Below are 24,127 nucleotides of genomic sequence, written 5' to 3'. Positions count from 1 at the left end.
CACACTGTGAATATTAGTCAGGTTAGAGGTAGTCAGATTAGTCAGGTAGGATCAAAGTTTGTATCTTAGACACAAAAACGGAACGCAAACAGCTAGTGCTGGGTATAATGGCAGTACGATACAAGGGTCACGATTGGTGCTGGGTAGCGTATAGGGGTCGAGATACGATACATATCGCGATACGGGGTGATGGGAGAAAAATTAACATTTTATCTTCAAAGTTTCCATAGCCTATATATTAATTCATAACTTTGTAACTGTGATATTTGGTAATGTAATTGGAAGTGGTCCGCTGTCTTATAAATAGTTTCTAACAATTTCAGAGAAAAACACTTTTTTATATCATAAACCAACCTATAAAAATTTTATGGAATGAAAGGTATCATCAACTATCGGTACACGACGTCGCTACGTGTATCGTGGCATGCCGTATTGCGATACATCCATTCACCTTCATATCGTGCCAGCACTAGTCACCATACAATACATATCGCGAAATAGGGTAATGGGATAAAAATCAACATTTAATCATCAAAGTTTCTATATATATATTAACTTTATAACTGTGATATTTGGTAATATAGTTGATAGAAGTGATTAGTGTCCAGTGTCTTATAAAAAGTTTCTAACAATTTCAGTGAAAAAAAATTGTTATATCATAAACCAACGCCACTTTTTATGGAATGAAACATTGAAAGGTATCGTCGATACACGACGTCGCGATACGATACGAGTATCGTGGCATGTCGTATCGCGATACATGGATTCACCGATATATTGTGCCAATACAAGAAACAGCATCATGTAACGCTATGTAAACCTTCTTACAGGTATTACTACAGGGCAAATCTTAGTTTTTTTTACACTAAGTATGGTAGATATCTTATACAAGAGCAAGTGACCAAGAAATATTTAGCTACTCACTCATCATTAATAAATGAATTTGAACTACATAATGAACAATCGATTTACATCAAATACAAACAGCGATAAGTAGGAATAAAAATGTCTTACAAAAGAGTGCAATAACGCATCAATTCTGATTTTAGACATGCTCGTGTGTACTTATGTGTTTTCTTTAACCAAATTTTTATTGTGGTTATACCATTCTAACCTGAAGATGTTGACATTCAGCTGCTTCAGATGACATAACTTATCAAGGTTCGGTTACGACTCGGGTCAAAGATAACATTTCGTTATGTCAGAAAGAGGGTCGAAGGCTGATAGGATTTGAACAGATGAGACACATAGTCCTGGTCAAAAATCATGTCGGAGCATTTCCAGTCTGCGGTCGCAAAGGAAGAATGACCCATAGATGGTCTCCGCTCAAGGTTCGGATCCTGTAGATTCGGTTCTTTCACAGTAAATCAATATCATGTACCGTTAAATACCGGACATGAATACATGGGGTTGAAAGTTGACTAACCAAAACGCAAAGTGAGAGCTATTGTAAAGCTTTGAAGACATACTACACTTGTATTAATACTTCTTGATACTCTCGTTATATTATGCATAATCATACATAATACATTGATAATATGATAATGATTTACCTTGAAACATGTCAGAGCAATAAATAAAAGTTTGCTTTATTTGTATGATCATAATATTATTATTAAGACAATACTTTAAACAAATGTAAGAAATTCAGTTCGAAAATGGCCAAAGACCAAAGGTAAGATACAGTAATCGATTGTAATTGACGGTAGGAGCAACTCAGAAGACTTTTTTGTTATAAACAATATTTCATTAATACATTAAATGGATTGGGGAACAGGCTTATGTCTATATAACCCCTCTCCATGAGGATATGAAGACCTCGGGTATTGTAACACTATATATCACCCCAATTAAATTTCAGATATCACCCGATAGAGGTGAAGATGGTTATACCAAACGAAACCAATGAGGAAAGCCAGACAGTATCAGACACTGATGTAATATTGAAGGTACAACCTTCAAATCTTTCTCAGTTATGGGCTTTACGAAACATTTTGATTGTGGTGTTGGTACCTGTCATAGCTTTGCCCGCATTTCTCGTCGTTGACATATCGGTAAGCATTTTATTTTTGGTATCTTTTATTAATAAATTTTGTACTGCTGTCGTATGTGTCAATACATTATTAGACTACAGCGATTCCAAAGTCCAAGTAGAATATAAATCCTACAACATACAAATAGCAGTATAACAAACACATTCATGACAGTGCACAATAAAATCATCAAAAGAACCAATTATGTAACAAAATAATGACGGACGACAAAGCAATCAAAGAGTGGTATACGCCCACATGGCAGATAACTCCAAACGTTAGCACAAGGCCAAAATGGTATCCACCACCTACAACATTATTTTTTCGATCTGATTCAGATGTAATTAAGTTTGAATGTTTCGTTTCGCATTCTCTCTGCTTGGGGCATTTGATGTGCCGGGGTCAATTGCCACAGATCGCGATTTAGAGCCAGATTTAAGTTCACTTCTGAAAATGTTGAATCATCAAATTTGCGAAAAAAATTATAAACATTGTCTCCGAGACTTAAATCCTCAAAAATCACATATTTCCATTTGATAATTATTAAATCACGAATTCACATTTATGTGCCCGTCGTGCTTCCTATCGAGTGAGCTATGTTCATTGGTCGGTGAACAGGATATTCTACATCCGTCTCGCTTTCAGAGAAATATATATTCAGATCTTTAATACAGTAGTATATGTTGATTTTTCTATTCCTTAGAATTCTAAATATTTAAAGAGCCGTCTAATCCTAATTTTAAAAATGGAATGTCTGGCTTGTCTTTTTCTCCGTCGGAAGTGATGTATTTCGCACTCTTATTTAATCGATCAACTGTCGGATAGGCTTCTAATAGGGCGGAAGAATAGGGTAAGCTAATGTTAGCATAAGAGAAAAGACTGGAGATCGCAACTAAGTAATCATTTTAGATAAAGAATTAATGTTTATACACAGCTACTTTAAATATACCATTTAAGTTATTTGATAGCATCCGTTGTAATTAGGGTAATAATAAGTGTTTAATTATGACATAATTACTCCTGTCAAATTACTTATTAATTATATAATTCGTGGTTGGAGACACTTGACAAATATGGCGTTGCCTTCCTTTTTTCGACAAATTTGGACTATACGACATATTCTTGTAGTTTTGTTTACTCCGATTATCTTCTTGCCTTTTCCACTTGCGGTGGACTATCCGGTAAGATTAATTTTATTGGCTAAACTTAGGCGTATACAGATCTTTTTGAAGTTTATGGGAAGTCTTATTGATCAAAATCGAGCAACAAGCACATGTAATGTAGTTTGCTTGTGAAATTGTTAAAGATACTGCATTGGACGCATTTGTTTCCTGGAATCTTTTGGCAAAGTTGAAATTCCCACAGCTAAGCAAAGACTATCAGTGGTTGGCATTGTAGCACTAAAAATCTACAGGACCAGTCTGTCTATGTCATGCAATGATATGATGATATCCATTAATATTATATGCCTCTATGAGACTTTTAAAAAGAGATAGACAATTGGGCTCCATAAATGGACCTTTGGGTAAAACCGATTACTTAAGTTAGACTTTATAAACACCACCATGAGAAGTTCACCATTGTTAAGTTCATTTTGCCCTTTTCCCCATTTAAGGCTGATCTTCCGTATATCCGCACCACTTTTCAGAATGAAAATTTTACGCCTGGTTCGTCTGTTGTTGAAGGAGGATATGTCACCGTAACGATAGTCGGGGATTTGATAGAAAGCTTAAAATGACCCAGTCACTTCTGTGAGAAAGCCTTTCTTTGATTAAATACGACCAAAAGTCTTTGATAACCCATCTACTGTTTTTCTAATAGGAAGCAAGATGTGCATACGTCATCATTATCATGGCAGTATACTGGACAACCGAAGCAATACCAATAGCAGTGACATCCCTTTTACCAATTGTTCTGTTCCCCATAATGGGAGTTTTAACAGCAAAGCAAACTTCCGGTGCCTACATGAATGTAAGTTTTACAGGTGCCGTTTATCATTATCATTATCATGTATAGTAAGTCATTGAATAAAACTGCCTTTTTGAGAACCCGTTCTGACCAACAAATCTACTATTATTAGGTACTAGCTTGTTGGATTTTCTATTTGTGTATGCTCATTCCAGTCTTTAAGTTGCAAATAGATGGCAATTTCAATTGTTTGTTTTCTGATATTTTCGCCTTCATTGTAATCCAACATTTTTTTCTACCACAGGCTCGTTCTAATGACTTTATTCTTAACCAATTAAAGCGTGTTATGTTTCTTCCTAACACTGGAAATCGTGGGATAGCGAAAACCACAGAGGGTGTCATTTTGTTTCACTTTGTGTTTCGCTATCCCACAATTCTTCAATTGTTTGTTCTTCGCACCTTTTGTAGACGTTAGTCACTCCAAAATTTTAATGGGTCGTAAGGATGTTTTTGTCTGTTCATTTAGGACACATCAATGTTATTTTTTGGTGGTTTGATGTTGGCGGTTGCAATTGAAGTCTGGGATATTCACAAACGATTGGCTTTATTGGTTTTAATGAAAGTTGGTTCTGAGCCGAAATGGTAACTATATGCAGATATTATCATTTCATGTTATGGTTGTGTACTCTATATATCATTAGCTCACATCACGGATGTGACGAGGGTCTTATAACCCACGATTCATTTTTGTTGAATAGAAAGAGATCAGGAAACTTGAAACGACATGTCATTGTTGTATTAAAGGATTAAGTGTAATCAAAAACTCACAGATTATGTTGTGAGATCAACATTGTGGATTGCTAATCTGTTTTAACTAATTCTTTCAGGTTATTGTTAGGTATAATGGGAGTTACTTGGTTTTTATCAATGTGGATCAGTAACACAGCTACTACTGCTATGATGATTACAATAGTTCAAGCTATATTACAACAGATAAAAATAGCAGACGCTTCCACAGCTGAAGACAATGGTACGATCCATATATTTATGTGACTTATGTGTTCTTCAGCAAGGGTATTCGAGTCTCCAACATATATTCGCTGCTCCTATGCGCTTTCCTTACGTTACCGTCACACCAAAATTGACTGTAGATGGTCTCACGATAAAATACACCCAGTTCTGGGTTATTAATGAAGGTGTCTTGTTTATTGAGACAGGTGAATTGACCTCACTAATAAAACCGATTTACATCAGTTCAATTGTCAGCCAGACGTATAAGACGCCACTTGAATTTATCAACATCTTTTGGAAATAGACGAGAAAAGACGAGTGATAAACTGAATTACTCTTTTGAAATGCTATCTTGAATTACAAAGAGTGAAAACGATGCATGCTTATTAAAAACCAAATCCACTGGCGAAAACTGACTAAAAGTAGTAGTAGATTTCGCGATCATTCCAGATAAAAAAGAATGACAAAGTCAACAGCTGTTGGAGTCAAGTAAAAAGTTTGTCTGTTTCAGATGTCGAAGCATTAGAATTGGAGCCTCAAGAAAAAGTGAAAGCTTATGAAGTCACCAATCCTGATACAAAAGCTAACTTGAACGAAAATAAACACAGTGAATCCCCAAAAGAGTGAGTAACTTGATACAATTTAACAGTATCTTTATATACAATCTCTATTTCACAATTTGAATTTCGTTACTCCAAAATAAATTTTTTTAGCTATCCTATTCTTTGTCATGTTATCAAAAAGCTAGTCAAACGGCCTCCGTGAAAGTTACGCTAGCGCTCTGCAACATATCAGGGTCATGAGTGGCCATATTTTTTTTACCAGAACTATGTCAGGGGCTGGTCTTTCAGGACTACAGGTCTTTGTAAACCAAGTCAATGAAAACAAAGCTTCCGTTAGATATGTACTCAAACTGATGATAAAATGTATCATTGGATAAACAATAGTCGAGGTATAGCATTAAATTCATAAGTAAGTGTCAGTATTAATTCCCAAAGTATCTAAATTTAAGGACAATATTTACGTCGCAATATATTACCTTCACTTGACAAATCATTGCTAGATACTGGAAGTAAAGAAGATACAACAAAATTCACCATTGATTACCGAGTCAGATTCAGCTTACGGAAACTACCGAGAACAGCCGAATGGAAACGACATGAAACGCTTTGATTGCTTAAAATAACATCATTAGAACGGGGCCGTGGTAGAAAGCTGGTTAGATTATTTAAGAAGATTTCGTGAATTGCAATTATCACATACATTAATTGAAAGGTTGTCATGAAACCAGACCATTATGATCTAGTTTATATTTCGTGCTTTATCATAAGGTCATTCATTATACATTTCAGACAGAAAGGAAGCAAAGGAGCCAAAGTTAATGATGTTTTCCATACCAGAATCTCTAAATGTATGTGTCTAGCAGTAGCGTATTCAGCCAATATTGGTGGTATTGCTAGTTTAACTGGTACTGGTCCTAATTTGATCCTGAAAGGTCAGGCTGACATGTAAGTGTTCATACCAAATTTCTGAAGTGATCTCACACCATAGCGATTACCAGTTGTGTATGGTTGTGAATAATGAAAATGGTTATGAGTTTTCAACTACTCATTTACACGTGAGTTGCCCTTTAGGCAGATGCTTACAAGTTGATATTAAGATATTACATATAAGTAGAACGAATTCAAGGTATTTGCCTGTAAAGGAGTGGTTAAGGTTTCTGAACTTTTTATGAGTATAGGGGACACTGATAACATCGATTTGCACTATTCCAATTTACAGTCCGTGGTTCTTACAATTCCACTGAAACTAAGCCGCTTATGACAATTAAGAACCAAAAATTAAACAGCTTATACGGTTAAGCATTTCTGTAATTACAGGATCCAGACATCTGACGGAAAATAGGAACTATGCAAATAAGCCATAAATGGCAGGGATACACAGATAAAGTAGAATACCGTTAACAAATCCTTTCAGTAAAGTAGTCTGGCTTTCGGAGGAATTGTCTGAAATATTTCAGGTAGTCCTAAAACTTCCAAACCTATATTTCATACCGGTCTCTTTCAGTGTTTTCAATGATTATGGACTAACATCGCCTATAAGTTTTAGTACGTGGATGGTTTATGGTCTTCCACTATCACTAATTGTGGTGGTTATTTTGTGGTTTTGGCTACAGGCATTTTTTCTACGCTGCAAGTAAGTTATTTCAATTTTTTCGTATTAAAACATATTAGTCTATTATACACATAACACTGTTTTGAAAATACATATATCTAATGTAATATTAACCCTTTAGACTTGGATGATACTTGGATAATACTTGCATACTTCTTTACTTTAGAGGATTTACGACGTGTCGAAGAAAGAAAGATGGTAAGGATACAGTGGCTGAAGTTATAGAGTCAGAGTACAGAAAACTGGGCAAAATAAAGTAAGTTGGACATGGTTTTACACATTTTCATAAAGCTTGGATCGTCTCTTAATTTTCGATGTGGAACATTTGTTCACAATATGCTAAAAAATTAAACGGTTTTCGGTCCATTGCATCCTTGTGTGGTTCATTACTTAAAAGCAGTATGATTATCCGCGGCTTGCACATAGACAATGATTTGCACATTGGTAATTTGTTTTCCTATATTTGATTGTGTGATTTGCATCCAAATTTGTAGAGTTCTTTTCCTGCTTGATTTACCATATCATATACATGATCGTTATTTTCTGTGATATTTTTGACATGGATAAGATCGGATTGACAAAGGTCCTGTTTTCTACAGTGTGTGCGTGTTAAATATCCGTCTGCAGTTGGAATGTAAATCTCAAACAGTGTGACAAACTTAATGTTTATATCATTATATTTTCAGTTTTCCCCAAATTACTGTAGTTATATGTTTTACTCTGTTAGTCATTTTATGGATAACACGTGATCTTGGTGGTATAGGTGGCTGGGGTAGTGCTTTTCCACCAAAGTAAGTATATCAGTAGGGTAGGCATATAATCTTATATTATTTTGCTTAAGGGCTATGGGCACTAACATATAGATTTGAGAGGGATGTTACTATACTTCCGGTACATCTACAAATGAACAGTCGGGATAGCGATAGCAATTCGTGGCTAAGAAAACAGTAAGCTTATTTTTTTTACAGGACAGTTTCTGATTCTACGCCAGCTATTTTAATTGGTATACTATTGTTTATTCTACCGACAGCAGTACCGAATGTATTCTGCTTCCGGAAATCGGGAGGTTGGTAAAGTTTACACAATCTAGATAATTCATAGCCGATATCAAATCCAGAATATTTTATTGTTTTAAATGCCCTGGAATGGTTCAACCAACTAATGAAAGTCACAGAGGCTAACATTGAAATAGTACCTTGACGGTCGGATGGTAGATTATTTCGAGACCCCCTGTACTTAAAACTGGACACATTTAAGATCCAGTTGGAAATGTTCCTTCCGATCCTTCAAGATGATACATGTATTTTATATTTTACAGACTGTTCAAATGCTGTAGTTAAACCTTTACTTACTTGGCAAGATCTGCACGAGAAGATGCCCTGGTCATTGTATCTTCTGTTAGGGGGTGGTTATGCTATAGCTAAGGCTTCTCAGGTAGGTTATTACTATAGAACTGAATAGATAGTTCCTAATACGATCAATATCCTACAGGAATATAGTAGTCGGGTCATAGCTTTTTTAGCTATATAAACTTATTACTTTTATGATTTAGCGTCCGTTTACTCAGATTTTGCTCTTCAGATTTGAATTGCAGTTTGCCTTATGAATATTAATTAATTGTTTTAATGACATTGGTGACATTGACATATGACCCCTCCACAGAATTGCCGCATGTTGAATTCAACTTCGAAATATGCCGCCTATTTGTATCCCTGCCTCGAGAGACTGGCTTCGCCATTGCTTTTAAGTAGTCAGAAGGATGAACTTAGATTGACAGAAGAATTCCGTAAGAGCCTGTATAATATGTGAACACTACATTTCGTGTTGCAATATATTAAAGTCTGGAGTCTTTGAATAGAATCATTTTATTTTATTTCAGGAATCTGGTTTATCAGAAATGGTTGGTACGTCGTTACGAGTATTTAAAGATTTGAATCCCTGGTTAATGTTGATGATACTGTGTTATATTATAACATTTTTAACTGAAATAACCAGTAATACAGCTATCTCAACTTTAATGATGCCCATATTAGCCAGTTTGGTATGTACTCTATGGGTGTTTCAAAGTAAAAGATAAACAGTTCAGTGCTCAAAGCACATCTGACGAGATGTATGGCATGGAAAAACTTAAACGACATTAAATTAAAATACACCATTGCTCCAGTAAACTAATGCATATCAGTGGATATGGCTCAGATTGCTGTAGAGACATTTCACAAGCAATTTTGTTCATCTTACTTTCAGGCTTTATCGTTACAAGTTAACCCTCTGTACTTCATGTTTCCGGCCGCCATTACCACGTCTTTTGCTTTTATGTTGCCAGTAGCCACACCACCAAATGCAATAGTGTTTTCCTTTGGACAAGTAAGAGTTATAGACATGGTAAGTTTGAATATTATATCCATTAAGCTACCATGTTCTACCTAAAGAAATTTTTTATCTGTCTTTCATTTTTATGTAATTGTCCGTATATCTGTTTTTGGTTGGCAATCTTTATTTTGATGGGTTTAGCTGTCACTGAACATTGATGTTTTAAGATTGTTTATCAGCAGTCTAGAGTGGGTGACCTAAATGGTTTTTATTATTCCCTTAATTAAGACATGGTGGCTTTAAGACAATAAAAGGTGTTGCTAATACAATGTTACGTTAATTAAACAATTTATCTTTCAGGTGCTGGCCGGTCTATTCATGAACATCGTATCTGTCCCAGTATTACTTCTCGCCACAGCGACATGGGGCAATTCTTTCTTCCATTTCACTGACGTTGATCCAGCGTTCTTGGCTTTCAATGAAACGACAACGCTTGCTACAATCTAAATAGTTCATAGCACGTGTTCATTATCACTCAATAAATCCATTCCACCATATGCAGAATGCAGAACATCATTTCATATTTTTGAGAGGATTGGCTTGTAATTTCTCTTCAATTCAGGAACAGGTTCGCCATTTTCGGGGGTTGATATGGAGTTTGTATATATGTAAATAGTCTGCAGAAGTACCAGAAGTGGAAAAATCACGCAATTCCTTCAAAAATACACCAAACTAAAAATTTCACTTTTGCCTTTTGAAAGAATATCCCAAGTCTTTTGTTCTTTGCAGACAATAAATGGTAATGTTGACGCCGGATTTCATTTTGAAAAGTATTACGGACACCAAGATTTTTATCTGCCTGTAAATCATCAACTTATGTCGAAATTTTTGATGTAAAATTTAAAACTTAAGACAAATGTTTATCATAATATTCTGTGAGAAACGACGATCAAGTGCCTTAGAAAATTTGAAATGTTCCCATTTTTTTTGTAAGCATTATGCCTTATTCTTTATATGCATTTTTTATATTCATTGTGTAAATATTTACATAAATATTTTTCATTACATATATACATTACGCTACTATAAATTGTCATTTAAAACAGTCTGTGTTTATTGATTTCGATTTCAGCCTGGTTTGAAACTGGGCTAGATTAAAACAAGGTAATATAAGCTTCATCATACTGGGGTTATTGCCCCTTGATTTTGCTTACCCTACTGAGTTATTGTCCTTTTTGTTTTGCTCATTCGCACACGTACACGAGTTGTTGTCCTTTAGAGTTGCACGCTCGTACACGTACTTGAGTTGTTGCCCTTTAGATTTGCTCATTCAGACTCGTGCCTAAGTAATTGCCCTTTGGTTATTGGTTTGGTTTTATTCATTCACACTCGTACCTGGGTTATTGGCCTTTGGTTTTGCTCATTCGCACTCGTACCTGAGATATTGTCATACCTGAGATATTGCCCTTTGGATTTACTCATTTGTACCCGTATCTTAGTTATTGGCCTTTAGTTTTGCACGCTCGTACACGTACCTAAGTTGCCCTTTGGTTTTGCTCATTCGCACACGTACCTGAGTTATTGCCCTTTGGTTTTGCCTTTTGTGTTCAAGCCGGAATTGTCCGAAATATAAAGTTACTGCAAGGAAAACTGCCTTTGGCCTAATGTTATTTTGTAGGATACAGCTGATATGCCATTGAAAGCCAGTTACTAATGAAACCCCAGTTGCTAGACCAAGCGCATGCTTCCCTTTAAATGCGTCATGCTATATTATTATCACACGAATAGTAGGCCATTATAAAAAAAATGTTATCAAAAATATATGATATTAGATTAAAAACGAATCTGAATGGCATGATAACACCCTTGTGATACTGGCGTATGACAGTCATGGTAATCATGTGACTAGACCTTTATCAAATCCTATAAATATTTGATGATATCTGTTCAACATCACTATCACCATTTACACCAAGGTAAGTCAATGTTGATTCATGGATCTAATGCTGCTTGATTTAGTTCTTGTAGCATTGTATGGTATAGATCAAGATGTATATTTGAAGTCTTTATCATTGTTCTTGAATGCAATATATATTGTACTGTCGTCACTTCATTTAAGCCATTTCGAAGATTTTCTGCAAAGTAAAAGCGCCGTGTAATTGTGAGCGATTTGATGATATCCCAAATTCATGACTTTTAAGATGCTGAGATTATTGGTTGCTCTTGTTGTTGTTGCCCTGGCTGCTGCCATCAGAGAAGATCTGAATGGAGAATGGGAAATCTTCACTGATACATATGGCAAGAAATACGCCAGTGAAGCTGATTCTCAGATGAGGTAAGCAGTTTGTTTGTTGGTGCTGACCAAATTACAGAAGAGATCAAGTATTAAATAGTATCTTTTGGCAATATCAGCCTACATGTACGGTCAGAGGTATGATTCCGAATTCGATAGTTTTTAGATGGACGCTATCAACGTCTTGAACCAGAATCAGAAATGTATTCGATAAATTAAGTATGTGGTGATAGTTAGTGGGTGCTTATAAAAACATCGCACACCTATTTTACTCTTCACCACATATCCACCTTCTTTTTAGACGATTAATCTGGGAAGATAATCTGAAATTCATTCAACTTCACAATCTGAGAGCTGATAGAGGTATCCATACTTACTGGTTAGGTATGAACTCATATGGTGATTTGGTGAGAATATTCTTTTAATAATTCACAACTTTTTGATTTACACACAAACCTTTCCCAAGTCACATTTTTACCATACAGAGGTCATTTAGCATCTGCAACAATGGCCATATAGTAATGTTAGTATAAATACCAAAGGGATTTGCCAGTTTCTTTTACACAGACCAACCTCACATTTTCGAATACACCGTTCAATTGTCTCTATGTTCTTACTGGTCGATTTTCACGAGTGAATTAAGGGATGCTTTCGAACTTTGTGATTCCTTAGATTTGCGCCTGTATCACGTTAAAACTGGTTGATATTTGTTTCAGACACGAGAAGAAATCATTACCAGAATGAACGGTTACAGAATGAGAAACAAGACTCTTGGTGCTACTTATTTACCACCCACCCATACCAACGACCTTCCCACCAGTGTTGACTGGAGACAACAAGGATACGTTACACCAGTTAAAGATCAGGTACTGTTCTCCCTGTAAGCTTTACCAGGATCCATTTCACACAAAAAACATAAAAAACATGACCTTCGGCCAAGGTGATGTGTAATTCAAAATCATCAAAAAATCTCTAAAGAATCAAACAGATTTGAAGAAACATTTACAGTGCAAGGTCAGAGTCAATGGAGATGTTTGAATCACATGCAGATCAAAATAAAACTCTCCTCTGTGAGAATTGCATTGGGGTTTCTAAAGTACTACCTGGGGATTTAGCTTTCCTTTTCACAGCTAGTGCATGTATCCAAGTTTTGGAGCCAGGGCTGGAAATGTGCAATATTGACGTTTTCGCCAAGCATTAGCATTGATGCAGATCCCTTGGAATGGAACTAAGCTTGTGTTCGCGTTAAATGTGAATGATTTTCTGTCTTATCTTTTAAAACCTGAATATTAAAATATGTGACCTAGATGGAAGGGTTTAATGAACCAGTTTTGATATGTTATCAATAATGATATAGGTTATCTGTTTTTAATCGTTACGAAATAAACATCCTTTAATCTGAATACCTGAACTTTGTACAATTTCTATAAATTCAATCTTGCATCATGTCAATAGATTTGTAGATGATTGCATGGGGACTATTATGATTATATCCAATTCAAATCCAGGTGCCTTCACTTGCCATCACCTATATAATCAGAATATATACCAGTATTTAGATTTAATCCTTCAATAACTTACAAATCAAATGATCTGTTTGGCTGTTGCCTTGATGTCAATGCGAGACGTTCTTTATCGAACACATGCTTGTATTCTTTTGGAGTAATGAAGACTTTCCTGTGATAAAGTTTTACTCAAACTATTTTTTTCCCTTACATACTGAACGTACCTGAAAAATTCTATTTATAGAAACAATGTGGTTCATGTTGGGCTTTCTCCACAACTGGTTCATTAGAAGGTCAACATTTCAAGAAAAATGGACAACTTGTATCCTTATCTGAACAGAACTTGGTTGACTGTTCCAAACCAGAAGGTAAAATACGACTCAATTTTCTGAAGATGGACCTTTACATAACATTAAATAAGATTCAACCATTGTGCAGAGAGCAGGTTTAAAAATATAGGATCAGAAGTTTTATTTTTTCTAGCACGCATTTGACACATCTTGAATCTTGAGTTATGCCTGCTAATATAATAGCATTTTAGGATTTCCAATAAGATTTTTTATTTCTTCACAAGTTGATTTGTTTCGACAAATTTCCTTCCCCCATGGACATTGAACATTGTCATGTACGAAATCTGGGACAGCAAATTAAAGGGGAAAACTACATTCATTTCATCTCCCTAATAGGTAATCATGGATGTGGTGGTGGTTTAATGGACAATGCTTTCGAATACATCAAAACCAATGGCGGTATTGATACAGAATCAAGCTACCCATACATGGCTAGAGTGAGTATCTCTCCTGTCTTTCATCTTTAATAGTAGGCCTAATATTGTAATTGTCAAAAGTTGGCACTGAGCACGAATTTCTGTGCATTTTGCTTTCCTGAAAGACATTACAATAATTTTAGTCCATAAAAATCTTGAAATCAGCTCTTGAGTTTCGGAAAGATATAATATTATATTTTACATGTCTCTTAAAAATTAGAATTACTTAACTTGGTATATAGATACATCCTTCTATTTCATTTCTTGTCATTCTTTTAATAGAATTCGATGTTTTAGCCATTACTCTTCAGAATTGCTCAATGTTTCACTATATTTGGTTTTCACTTTCTGAAAAGTTGAGAATTGAATTAAAGAATATAATATTTCCAGGATGGCCGATGCCGATTCAAGTCTAGCAACGTCGGTGCCACTGATACAGGTTTCACAGATGTCAAACGAGACAGTGAATCAGATCTTCAATCAGCTGTTGCTACAGTTGGCCCAGTATCAGTCGCCATTGATGCCAGCCGATCCACCTTCCATTTCTATAAGACTGGTGTCTACAGCGATACCGAATGTAGCAGTATCAGATTAGATCATGGTGTTTTGGCTGTTGGTTATGGAACTGAATCTGGAAATGATTACTGGTTGGTCAAAAACAGGTGCGTACTTGTGACTAATTTGAAATAAAACCTCGGGTAGAAGACCAAATATTCCCAGGATGCATCAAAGGCTGCCACACCTTTGGTGATTGTCGGGTAATCTCTTTGTATATTAGTATTAGCTTAGTATATATCCTGACTTCATATCATAGCCACGCCTCTATTCTTATAAAATTTTACAGAGGCCATTCTTTGGGAAATATTTAACAGCACGGAACTGGGCAGGCTAGAGGTGGCCTAGTCTACCTATTTTTAAAAACCCTAGGGTAAATAAGCATTAGTATGTACTCTTGATAAAATTACAATTCAACCTTCCCATTGTCTGGGCGATACCAATTGTTAGCTTCACTACGACAACGTCGCTTGCGAATAGGGCATGGCCAATGTTCTGAACACCTGTTGTCACTGAGACCATTCGACATCCTTTTCAAATGTCTTTATCTAACAATGTTGTTTTGGTAACCTGTTTTCAGCTGGGGAGAATCGTGGGGTATGGAAGGATATATCATGATGTCTAGAAACAAGAATAACCAATGTGGTATTGCAACTCAAGCCAGTTATCCAATGGTTTAAATATCGTCTAGTCTAGGCTATATCATTATTGTATTGCTCAATAAATACTAAATTTCATATCTTGTCATATAGAAACACTGTGCCTCGATCCTCGGATCCATTACAAATATTATTACCTCTATGGTTCAAACGCCTTAACAGCATGGTATAGAAACACGTCATAGTGGCTGCGAATGACAGAATAACAATTATAATGATAACAATTATAGTGTCGGTTCATTCCCCGTAGCAACAGTTACTAAAGTAACTTTCTGTCAGTTTTGATACCATTCTGTTCAGTTATCATGGAAACCAGTAAGTCTTGGAGGCGACTCGAGAAGGCACCGAACAAGGTATGTGAACTGGCATTGAGACAGACAACTGGATCTAGAACAACCCTTTTTGTGGTACTCCCGCCAACTACATCATTGGAAAATAATTTACAATTTCACAACATTTCGTCTAAATCTGTTAAGATTTATGCCTTCTAGACCTTTCACAAATTATAAAATTGAAAGAGTTTTCAAGAACATGGGTAATAACTCTATACGGTATACTCTATATTGTGACCACTACACATTTTCAATTAAAAATTGGACGCGTTTTCAAGAACAAGGGCAAGAACTCATATCAAATATTTTTTTGATTTGTCTGATTTTCAAATGGTTCATCCTTATGTGATAACAAGCATTGACACCAAATTTAATCAAAATCCAATAAGAAACCAGCTCTCTATCGTGTCCATAATAAATTGAACGCGTTTTCAAGAACAAGGGCAATAACTCATATTCAATATTTTTCGGACGACAAACAGACAGACAGGCAGGATTTTGATTCGTTTTTGGCACTTCAAAATTGTCAGAAATGAGTTCTCTGGGCCTTTAATTCTTCCAATTTTCTGAGAGCCCTAGCACCAATTCATTTCTGGCGACAGCGTTGCAATATGTAGCAAATAGATCTGAACAATTCCACGTGCATATTAGGCCTAAATAGACACTGTCAATTAGGGCCCTATATCCTACAGCTAAGTCTGCTGCAATTACTGCATTACTTTACAGGCCTGTCTTTTCTAACCATAGATTGAAACATATCTGATAACAGTCTCGCTGTATTGCCATTGGGCTCTCACACTCAGTCTCATTGGCTATATTCGCAAGCAATCCAATCAAACCACTGCATTTTTACAAACTTTTAGCGTGTTGCTAGAAAGGTGCCGACCTAGGAGTGCCACGCCAACCCCTTGAAACTGAGGACAGACCGGCTTATTGACGGGAAAACTTTAATGAAAAATATAATTTTTCATGCATTCTGATACAAATGATACGGCAACAAGAATGAGTTTATAAATAGCTCATTGGGTAAAATCAGAGAGTAGGCCTATATATAGACTATCTATACTCTCTGGTAAAATTGGGGGAACAAATACTTTTCTGGTGGGGGCAAAAGCCCTCAATCTCCCCTGATCCCCCCGCCCGTAACCCCCCACTCCCGGGTACCGCCTCTGCAGATGAATCTCGTATTACCTTGAAATGAGAAGATAGTGGTACCAGTAGGCCAATATTATTATGGTTATCTTTTTCTATCGAATGATGGCATTATTGTAAAAGACGGAGCATGCGAATGAAGTTGGACGAAGAGGTCAAGGTTGTGTACAAAATAATTTTCTTCCAAAAAAATAGAAAAGCTCTTCAAAAGTTTGTATTGTTTAATGTATAGCCTGATTGTTATAATTTGATTATTTGTTGGTCGCTGTGAGTGATTTACGTGAAGATATACGCGCCATCTTAGAGCATGGGCCTACATTTAGGCCTACGCGGTTACACAGAGAGAGAGTTCAGTCCTTTTCATAGAGTTTCTCTGTATATATAGTGTATCTGTAAGGAACTTGGGAAGGAGTGTTGTCTCTACATTTATTATATATAACCACGAGAATGATTTTGCTAGTTTAAGAAATATGCCTTATCTATGCAATAATCAAATTTTAGCCTTTATCATAGTTACTGTTGGACAACTGTTTGGTCATTTTTTAATCTCAATTAATATTATTGATTACATGGTAGCCTATATTAAGCTTTTGAAAATTAAGAGTTTTACCATTGTTATTACATAATTTGAAAGGGTTTAATCTAATGTGTAACAGGATTGTCTAATTAGAATCATGTAACATCTAGATTTACTAGACAGTAGACACCACACTTTTATTGGGACTGTGAGCATTATAGTTCAATATGGCTAATCAAACAGACATCACTTGCCTTCACATGAAAAGGGTAAAATGCTTTTAAAACAGTTTTAAAATCAATTTTTCATACTAGAGGCTACTCAATGCTTCAATTTTTTTAATTTTGTTTTATCCTTGGCAGCAAATTTGCAGGAATCTTAAGGTTTTATGGAGTTAATAACACACCCAGCTCTTTAGAGGTTTTCAGGAAATGTAAAAAAAAAAAAGAATTTTCAGATTGACTAAAACAATTTCTTTCAGTTACTAAACGTTTATTTTTTTATCATCCGCACAGTCACGTTGTTGTTAATTTTCATAAAACTTCAAATGATATGTCCACAAGGGAAACGGTATTATAATTGGTGATAAATTAATTACTACTATATTTATAAGTGAGGCCAGTATTAAGATTGTTGTAGCCCTTGAAGCAAATTTGAAACATATGATATAATCATTGGGTGCGCTCACGTTTTGGTCTTCATTCATTAATATTGTGCAGAAAGGTCAAAATTTCACTTTCTATAATATATAGCTTTATTCTCAGAAATCTGTAGCATTGGAAGAAAAGATCATTCTAACAATATACATCTTTCATTTCAGTTAAGATACACAATGAAGTGCAGTAAGAAGGTGGTTTCTATAGTATTAATGATAGCATGTATCAGTTTACTGCTGAGTGTCAATCTGGAATCAGAGGAGGTGATGCAAACTAGACGTCTGTATAGTCTAATAGCAGACTCCATACAACAAGATTCCTTCTATGGTCATTTACAACTGAAAGAAAACATGTCTTACTTTGAAGGAAGAACAGAAAAAATAACACCTTTGAATTTCAATTTCCTGATTAAGAGTAATGTTTGTAAAGGAAAGCCTAATCCATTGTTGCTGATATTGGTACTATCTAAAGCTGAAAATGCCAGACAAAGACATGCCATTCGGTCCACTTATGGCAGTGTGGTGAGAGGTGCACCATGGCCTTCGGGGGATACCATATTTGGAGATGTTAATTTGGTGTTTTTGTTTGGGAAAACCAACTCATCAGAGATGGAAAGTTTAGTTCAGAAAGAAGCAGATGTATTTGGTGATATTGTGCAGGCCGATTTTGTAGAATCTTATTATAATCTGACTTATAAAGTTTTGATGGGATTTAAATGGGTGAAACATTTCTGTCCTGGAGCAATAAATATTATGAAAGCAGATGAAGATACCTTTATGGACATTCCACGATTAACAAACATCATGGCTTCCACTGACATGACCAATATTATTTACGGTCATTTTCACTTTGCCGATGATGTTGATCGTAAGGTAGAGAAAACAAAAGTAGTAATGGAGGCTTTTCCATTCAAGTATTACTTGCCACATGTGAAAGGAAACATGTATTTCATGAGTAAAACCTTAGCATTTCAAATTTTAGAATTGTCAGAATATTTTCCTTATGTGAATATTGAAGATGCTCATATTACTGGAACATTACCAAATGTTTTGAAAGCAAGACATCTTAACATTCCAAAATCACAATATAATCCCAATGGTGGACCTCACATTTGTGATTTTGCTTTGAAAAGAAAGATAGTTGCTCAACAAGTGGATTCCACATTAGCCTATGGTATTTGGAGGAGAATTCAAAATGCTGATATGTGTGCTCAAAGTCAAAATTATCAACCTTGAAATGCTTTGTCATACAAATTGCCAATTAAGTTTTTGCTTATTTATTTAATAAATAATCCGTCCAGCTTGATGTTGATGTCAAAATTCTTAACTTTTTCATTAATAATATTCTAAGTCCATTTGTCATCAGCAGATGATGACCTATTGTCAGATTTAGATGTCATCAGTTTGAGATATCACCAGAGTCAGATATCAAAATCAGATTAACTCCATGTAGAGGTATTAGTAGTCAGATATATACAGATTCAAAAGTTGTCATATGCAGCTGAACACTTTCTTGCTTTAATAACAAAGCATCTGACTCTGAATTTACTAGGTAAATAACAGTGTTTATAAATCGAGTTGAGTAACTATCAGCCTTTTGGTGACAAGTTTGATACATATTTGTAAAGCATACTACTACATTTCTATGCATGAACTTGTTCTGAAATGTATTTAATGTTATGTAAAAAAAGTTAACAAATAAAGATCAAGTACCAGTAGAGAATTGATATAGTGCTAATATCTATACTTTGGTTTGATGGTCTTTATAGTTTTGGGTGTGAGTGTGTATTTATAAGTTTTTGTTTGTGTGAGAGTATATATAAGTTTTTGTCTTAGTGTATGTGTCTGAGTGTATATATATATATGTTTTTTTTGCTCTGCATGTTCTTATATTATATAGTATGTTATTCTTGCACTTCAAATCAATTCATATCAATATTAAATATTGTTATTAGCTACTGATTTATTACTTCTGTTAGCAAATCAAAATTTACTGATTTTTATGTGGCCTCTCAAGACAGTTTTTGAAATACATCAGACGAGTGGTTCACGCCTGGCATTCTATTAATTGACCCTTAGATTTGATCAGAACATATGATTGGGATCACCTGAACACCAGCAGAAGTAACATAAGACATCTTAAGATCAAACATGCCAGATATTCCCAAATCACTGCAGGTAGACCATCACACATTGTCCAAGTTTTTGTGTGGGTTTAGCTTTAGCTTGGGTTAATAGAAGTATAAAGTTATATGAAAGATTATATTGAAAGCCACAATCTTTTCTTCATAAGATTTTACACATAAATCCCACTTTGGTTGAAAATTATCAATGCCATCAATGATTTGTCAACAAATCATAATATAACTGCTTTGTTTTATGATTAATTATGTAACAAAAAGTTTTTTTTTTGTCTTGATTTTTAGATAATTTTTGGTTTATGACTAGCCTGACAAAACTAGCCTTACCTATTTCTGGGATGTGATATGGGCACATTTAAGCCTTTTGATCCTTTTGCTTGTGGCCTTAAACGTGCCCATATCACATCCGAAAAGCCAGATTTGTCAGGATAGTTGGTTGTTTGATATTTTTTTTCAAAGATGTTTATAGTTTGTTAATCTAGTCATATTCCAGTCTTGTCTGATTTGAACTCCAAAATGATTTCATTCTTCAGAATGGTTTACATATGTAACAGTCAGAAAGACTACAACATGTAAACTAAGCTTGTATGACAAACCTTTTTTTTTTTACGTGATAAAACCTTACAATGCAAAATTTGAATACCTTTTTTGTCATTGTCATGAGATTTTCTATGACTTTCATTATCAGACTAGTTCTGGGTTGAAATGAGAGAATCACTGTATATTAGAATTCAGTATTTACTTGTGATTATTAAGTATTTACAAGTGTGTTTTTTATACGCCCACATGAAATCGGGGGCGTATATTGTCATCACCCATGTCCGTCGGTCCGTCCACAATTGCTCGTAAACACTCTACAAGACACAATTCTTGACGGATTTTGACAAAACTTGGTATGAGTGTTCGTAATCAACCAAGGATGAACCCTATTGAAAATCAGAAAAATCGAAAAAAATTTAGTATATTTTGTTCTTGAAAACGCGTTCACTTTTTAACTCGTAAAAATTCTAGAAGGCACAATTCTTGACGTATTTTAACAAAACTTGGCATGAGTGTTCGTAATCACCCAAGGATGAATCCTATTGAAAATCAGAAGAATCGAAAAATTTTTAGTATGAGTTATTGCCCTTGTTCTTGAAAACGCGTTCAATTTTTAACTCGTAAAAACTCTAGAAGGCACAATTCTTGATGGATTTTAACAAAACTTGGCATGAGTGTTCGTAATCACCCAAGGATGAATCCTATTGAAAATCAGAAGAATCGAAAAATATTCTTGAAAACGTGTTCAATTTTTAGCTCGTAGACACTCTAGAAGGCACAATTCTTGATGGAATTTGATTTGACGAAACTTGGCATGAGTGTTTGTTGTCAACCAAGGATAAACCCTAATGAAAATCAGAAAAATCGAAAAATATTTAGTACAAATTATTGCCCTTGTTCTTGAAAACGCGTTCATTTTTTAGCTCGTAAACACTCTAGAAGGCACAATTCTTGACGAATTTTGATGAAACTTGGTGTGAGTGTTCGTAATCACCCAAGGATGAACCCCATTGAAAATCAGAAGAATCGAAAAATATTGAGTAATATTTAATTTTTAGCTCGTAAACACTCTAGAAGGCACAATTCTTGGTGGATTTTGACGAAACTTGGAATGAGTGTTTGTTATCAACCAAGGATAAACCCGATTGAAAATCAGAAAAATCGAAAAATATTAAGTATGAGTTATTGCCCTTGTTCTTGAAAACGCTTTCAAATTTAGCTCTTAAACACTAAAAGGCATGATTCTTGCTGGATTATGACAAAACTTGGTTTTATATTCAGTCCCGCGCTGAAGATTGAATATTTGCCTTCTAGAGTTTTCACGAGCTAAAATTGAACACATTTTCAAGAACAAGGGCAATAACTCATACTCAATATTATTCAGTATTGCGCTAAAGAGTTCAAAAGAAGTGTATGACTGAAGGTTGAATATTTCATACTGGTGATTGTTACTGTACTGCTAAATATTTTTATTCAAAATCAAAGCTGCCAGTGGGCGTATATTACCTTGCCTGGCAAGCTATCTTATTAGTGAGAATTCAGTATTTAATAGTGAGTATCCAGTATTTACTAGTGAGAACAAGTGATATTTCAGTGAGTACTCATTAGTGAGAATTCAGAATTTACTAGTGAGTATTTATTGGTGAGAATTCGCTCTTTACAACTAAGTATTTATCAGTGAGACTTCAGTATTTACTAGTGAGAACTAATGAGAATTAAGTATTTACTGATGAGAACTAGTGAGATTTCAGTATTTACTTGTGAGTATTTATTGGTGAGAATGTAGAATATACTAGTGAAAACGAGTTCGATTTCAGTATTAATTATTTACATAATTTATTTTCAGTTGAATGTAGTCATTTTAAATATTTCTTTTATTATATGTTTGATATGAACAGTTTTGATATTAAAAATCTGGATTCCTGTTTCCCTACAATTCAGTAAAAATGCCCATATATGTTTCAGTACATACCAGTTTTGTTTCACTTGCAATTTATTAACATCGTATATGTTCAGAAAGACATCGGCATGTGTCGGTGTCGTTTTCAATGCAACGTTACAATCTTTATTCCCAAATGCTCATAATGTGAAGGTCTAAATAACTGCCCATGAAAATGTTTGCATAACTTGCAAGCCATGGTCTTAAATTTCATAGTTTTCTTGTAGGGGAAACAAGGGATTTTATGTCTAAAAACCGTAAAAATTAGCTCAAATTGAATTTTATCGGCTGATAAATATCTTTCGAAGTATTTTGTTTTTCCTTGAATATTTTGGATGCTCTAATAAATTTTTGTTGAGCGTCGAACTCACTTAGCCACTGGAGCTTCTTGAATTAAATACAGGAAATACCAGAAAAGATTGTCACTTTCAGTCATGTTGGACTTTCTGTAAATTTAAATACTGTGATATTATTAAATCCACAGAAAACCTTTTCCAAAAATACATTTCTTAGAAGTTCTGATTGGTTCAAACTCAAACTCTTAAGCTAAGATTCCATATACGCGTCATGCGAATCCGTCATGCGTCAACCGTTAAAAATCGAAATGGTTGGTTTAAGAGTGTATGATTCCATATATGCTGAAGCTGTATCCATCAAATGGTCTCCGTCATGCGTCAAAAAAAAAAATTGCTGGGTGTAGCGATTTTTGACGCATCCGGACGCCTTTCCGCGCGGAGATCTCCCAAATGTGACGTATTTTGTGAGGATTTCCTGTCTTTTTTCCCGCCATATTTTAACAACGAATTCACTGACCAAGTGATGGTATGTTCCATGTTCTCGTCGTAAAAGTAGGATTTTGTGGACCCAATAGCGATGCTTCCTTTTTTTCTTCTTCTTCATTTTCAACCATAAATTTACGCACCAAAGCATCCATCTGTCTAGAAGTCCGTGCGTCAAAAGAAAGATAACGCATACGCTTAACGCACATATGGAATCATATTTGACGCATGAGGGATCCGCAAGGGCCATTAGTGTCCGCATGACGCATTCGCATGAAGCGTATATGGAATCTAATACCCATTTTACACTCGGCTCCGATAAAGTGTGCCAGGCTCTCTTTATCGGGGCCTAGTGTAAAGGGGTATAAGCTTTACTATCTTAACATTTTTTTATTAAACATCTAAAAGTAAACAAAGATAGCTTCCCAGGCAAGGTAACATACGCCCACTACCAGCTGTCAGACATGATAACAAAATCTTTTATGGCTTAATCATGAATTTTCAAATAATCTTGAAAAAGCACACGGTGGGCAGAGGTATACATTAATTAACAACTAAAAAAAAATATTAACTACATAGGAAATAAATTAAAACAGATATAAAATATTGCTGTAATATGCTCTTTTAGGAAATTGCCGTTAAAAACATCATAATCCATTGGCACAATCATAGTTCATAGTGAGTCTTCCTATGCACAAATCATTAGTTCAGCTCTCAGTCTAATTAAAATTAGACCAAACTTTCCTTTTATTATTAATCTAGCCACTTCAGTTGGGGTCTGAAGATGCCTTTGTGACATCATCAAAAGGTGCATTCAGTGTCTAATGCTTCGAAGAATCTTTTGAACACGTCACACA

The 24,127-nt window shown here is 35.1% G+C and overlaps 3 protein-coding genes across 3 annotated transcripts; all 3 read left to right on the top strand.

Annotated features, from left to right (window-relative positions):
• Positions 1 to 3,106: 3,106 nt before the first annotated feature.
• LOTGIDRAFT_104288 (hypothetical protein) lies at positions 3,107 to 9,944 on the top strand (the record flags this gene model as incomplete). Its single annotated transcript, XM_009053405.1, has 14 exons — positions 3,107 to 3,214; positions 3,855 to 4,004; positions 4,468 to 4,583; positions 4,829 to 4,971; positions 5,500 to 5,575; positions 6,305 to 6,460; positions 7,020 to 7,148; positions 7,315 to 7,383; positions 7,814 to 7,902; positions 8,080 to 8,193; positions 8,446 to 8,561; positions 9,007 to 9,168; positions 9,372 to 9,509; positions 9,798 to 9,944. The coding sequence occupies 14 exons, from the start codon at positions 3,107 to 3,109 to the stop codon at positions 9,942 to 9,944; spliced, it is 1,713 nt and encodes a 570-aa protein (XP_009051653.1).
• Positions 9,945 to 11,382: 1,438 nt separating this feature from the next.
• Positions 11,383 to 15,294, top strand: LOTGIDRAFT_208974 (hypothetical protein). Its single transcript, XM_009053404.1, has 8 exons — positions 11,383 to 11,413; positions 11,639 to 11,772; positions 12,032 to 12,137; positions 12,447 to 12,596; positions 13,480 to 13,603; positions 13,922 to 14,022; positions 14,392 to 14,663; positions 15,137 to 15,294. The coding sequence occupies exons 2-8, from the start codon at positions 11,639 to 11,641 to the stop codon at positions 15,234 to 15,236; spliced, it is 987 nt and encodes a 328-aa protein (XP_009051652.1). The 5' UTR covers positions 11,383 to 11,413; the 3' UTR covers positions 15,237 to 15,294.
• A 2,970-nt stretch (positions 15,295 to 18,264) lies between these two features.
• Positions 18,265 to 18,912, top strand: LOTGIDRAFT_95711 (hypothetical protein; the record flags this gene model as incomplete). The annotated part of the gene is made up of 2 exons (XM_009053107.1): positions 18,265 to 18,400; positions 18,437 to 18,912. Coding segments are annotated over 2 exons (612 nt in total), but the record flags the coding sequence as incomplete, so codon positions are not given.
• Between the last annotated feature and the right edge of the window lie 5,215 nt (positions 18,913 to 24,127).

This window comes from Lottia gigantea (assembly GCF_000327385.1).
Source record: "Lottia gigantea unplaced genomic scaffold LOTGIsca_2, whole genome shotgun sequence".
Taxonomy (NCBI): Eukaryota; Metazoa; Mollusca; class Gastropoda; family Lottiidae; genus Lottia; species Lottia gigantea.
This window is presented reverse-complemented; position numbering and strand designations above follow the sequence as displayed.

Coding starts and splice junctions, on each gene's coding strand:
- LOTGIDRAFT_208974 (XM_009053404.1), top strand. CDS start 11,639: ATGCTGAGATTATTGGTTGCTCTTGTTGTTGTTGCCCTGGCTGCTGCC. Junction 13,604..13,921: donor TGACTGTTCCAAACCAGAAG/GTAAAATACGAC, acceptor TCTCCCTAATAG/GTAATCATGGATGTGGTGGT. Junction 14,664..15,136: donor TACTGGTTGGTCAAAAACAG/GTGCGTACTTGT, acceptor ACCTGTTTTCAG/CTGGGGAGAATCGTGGGGTA.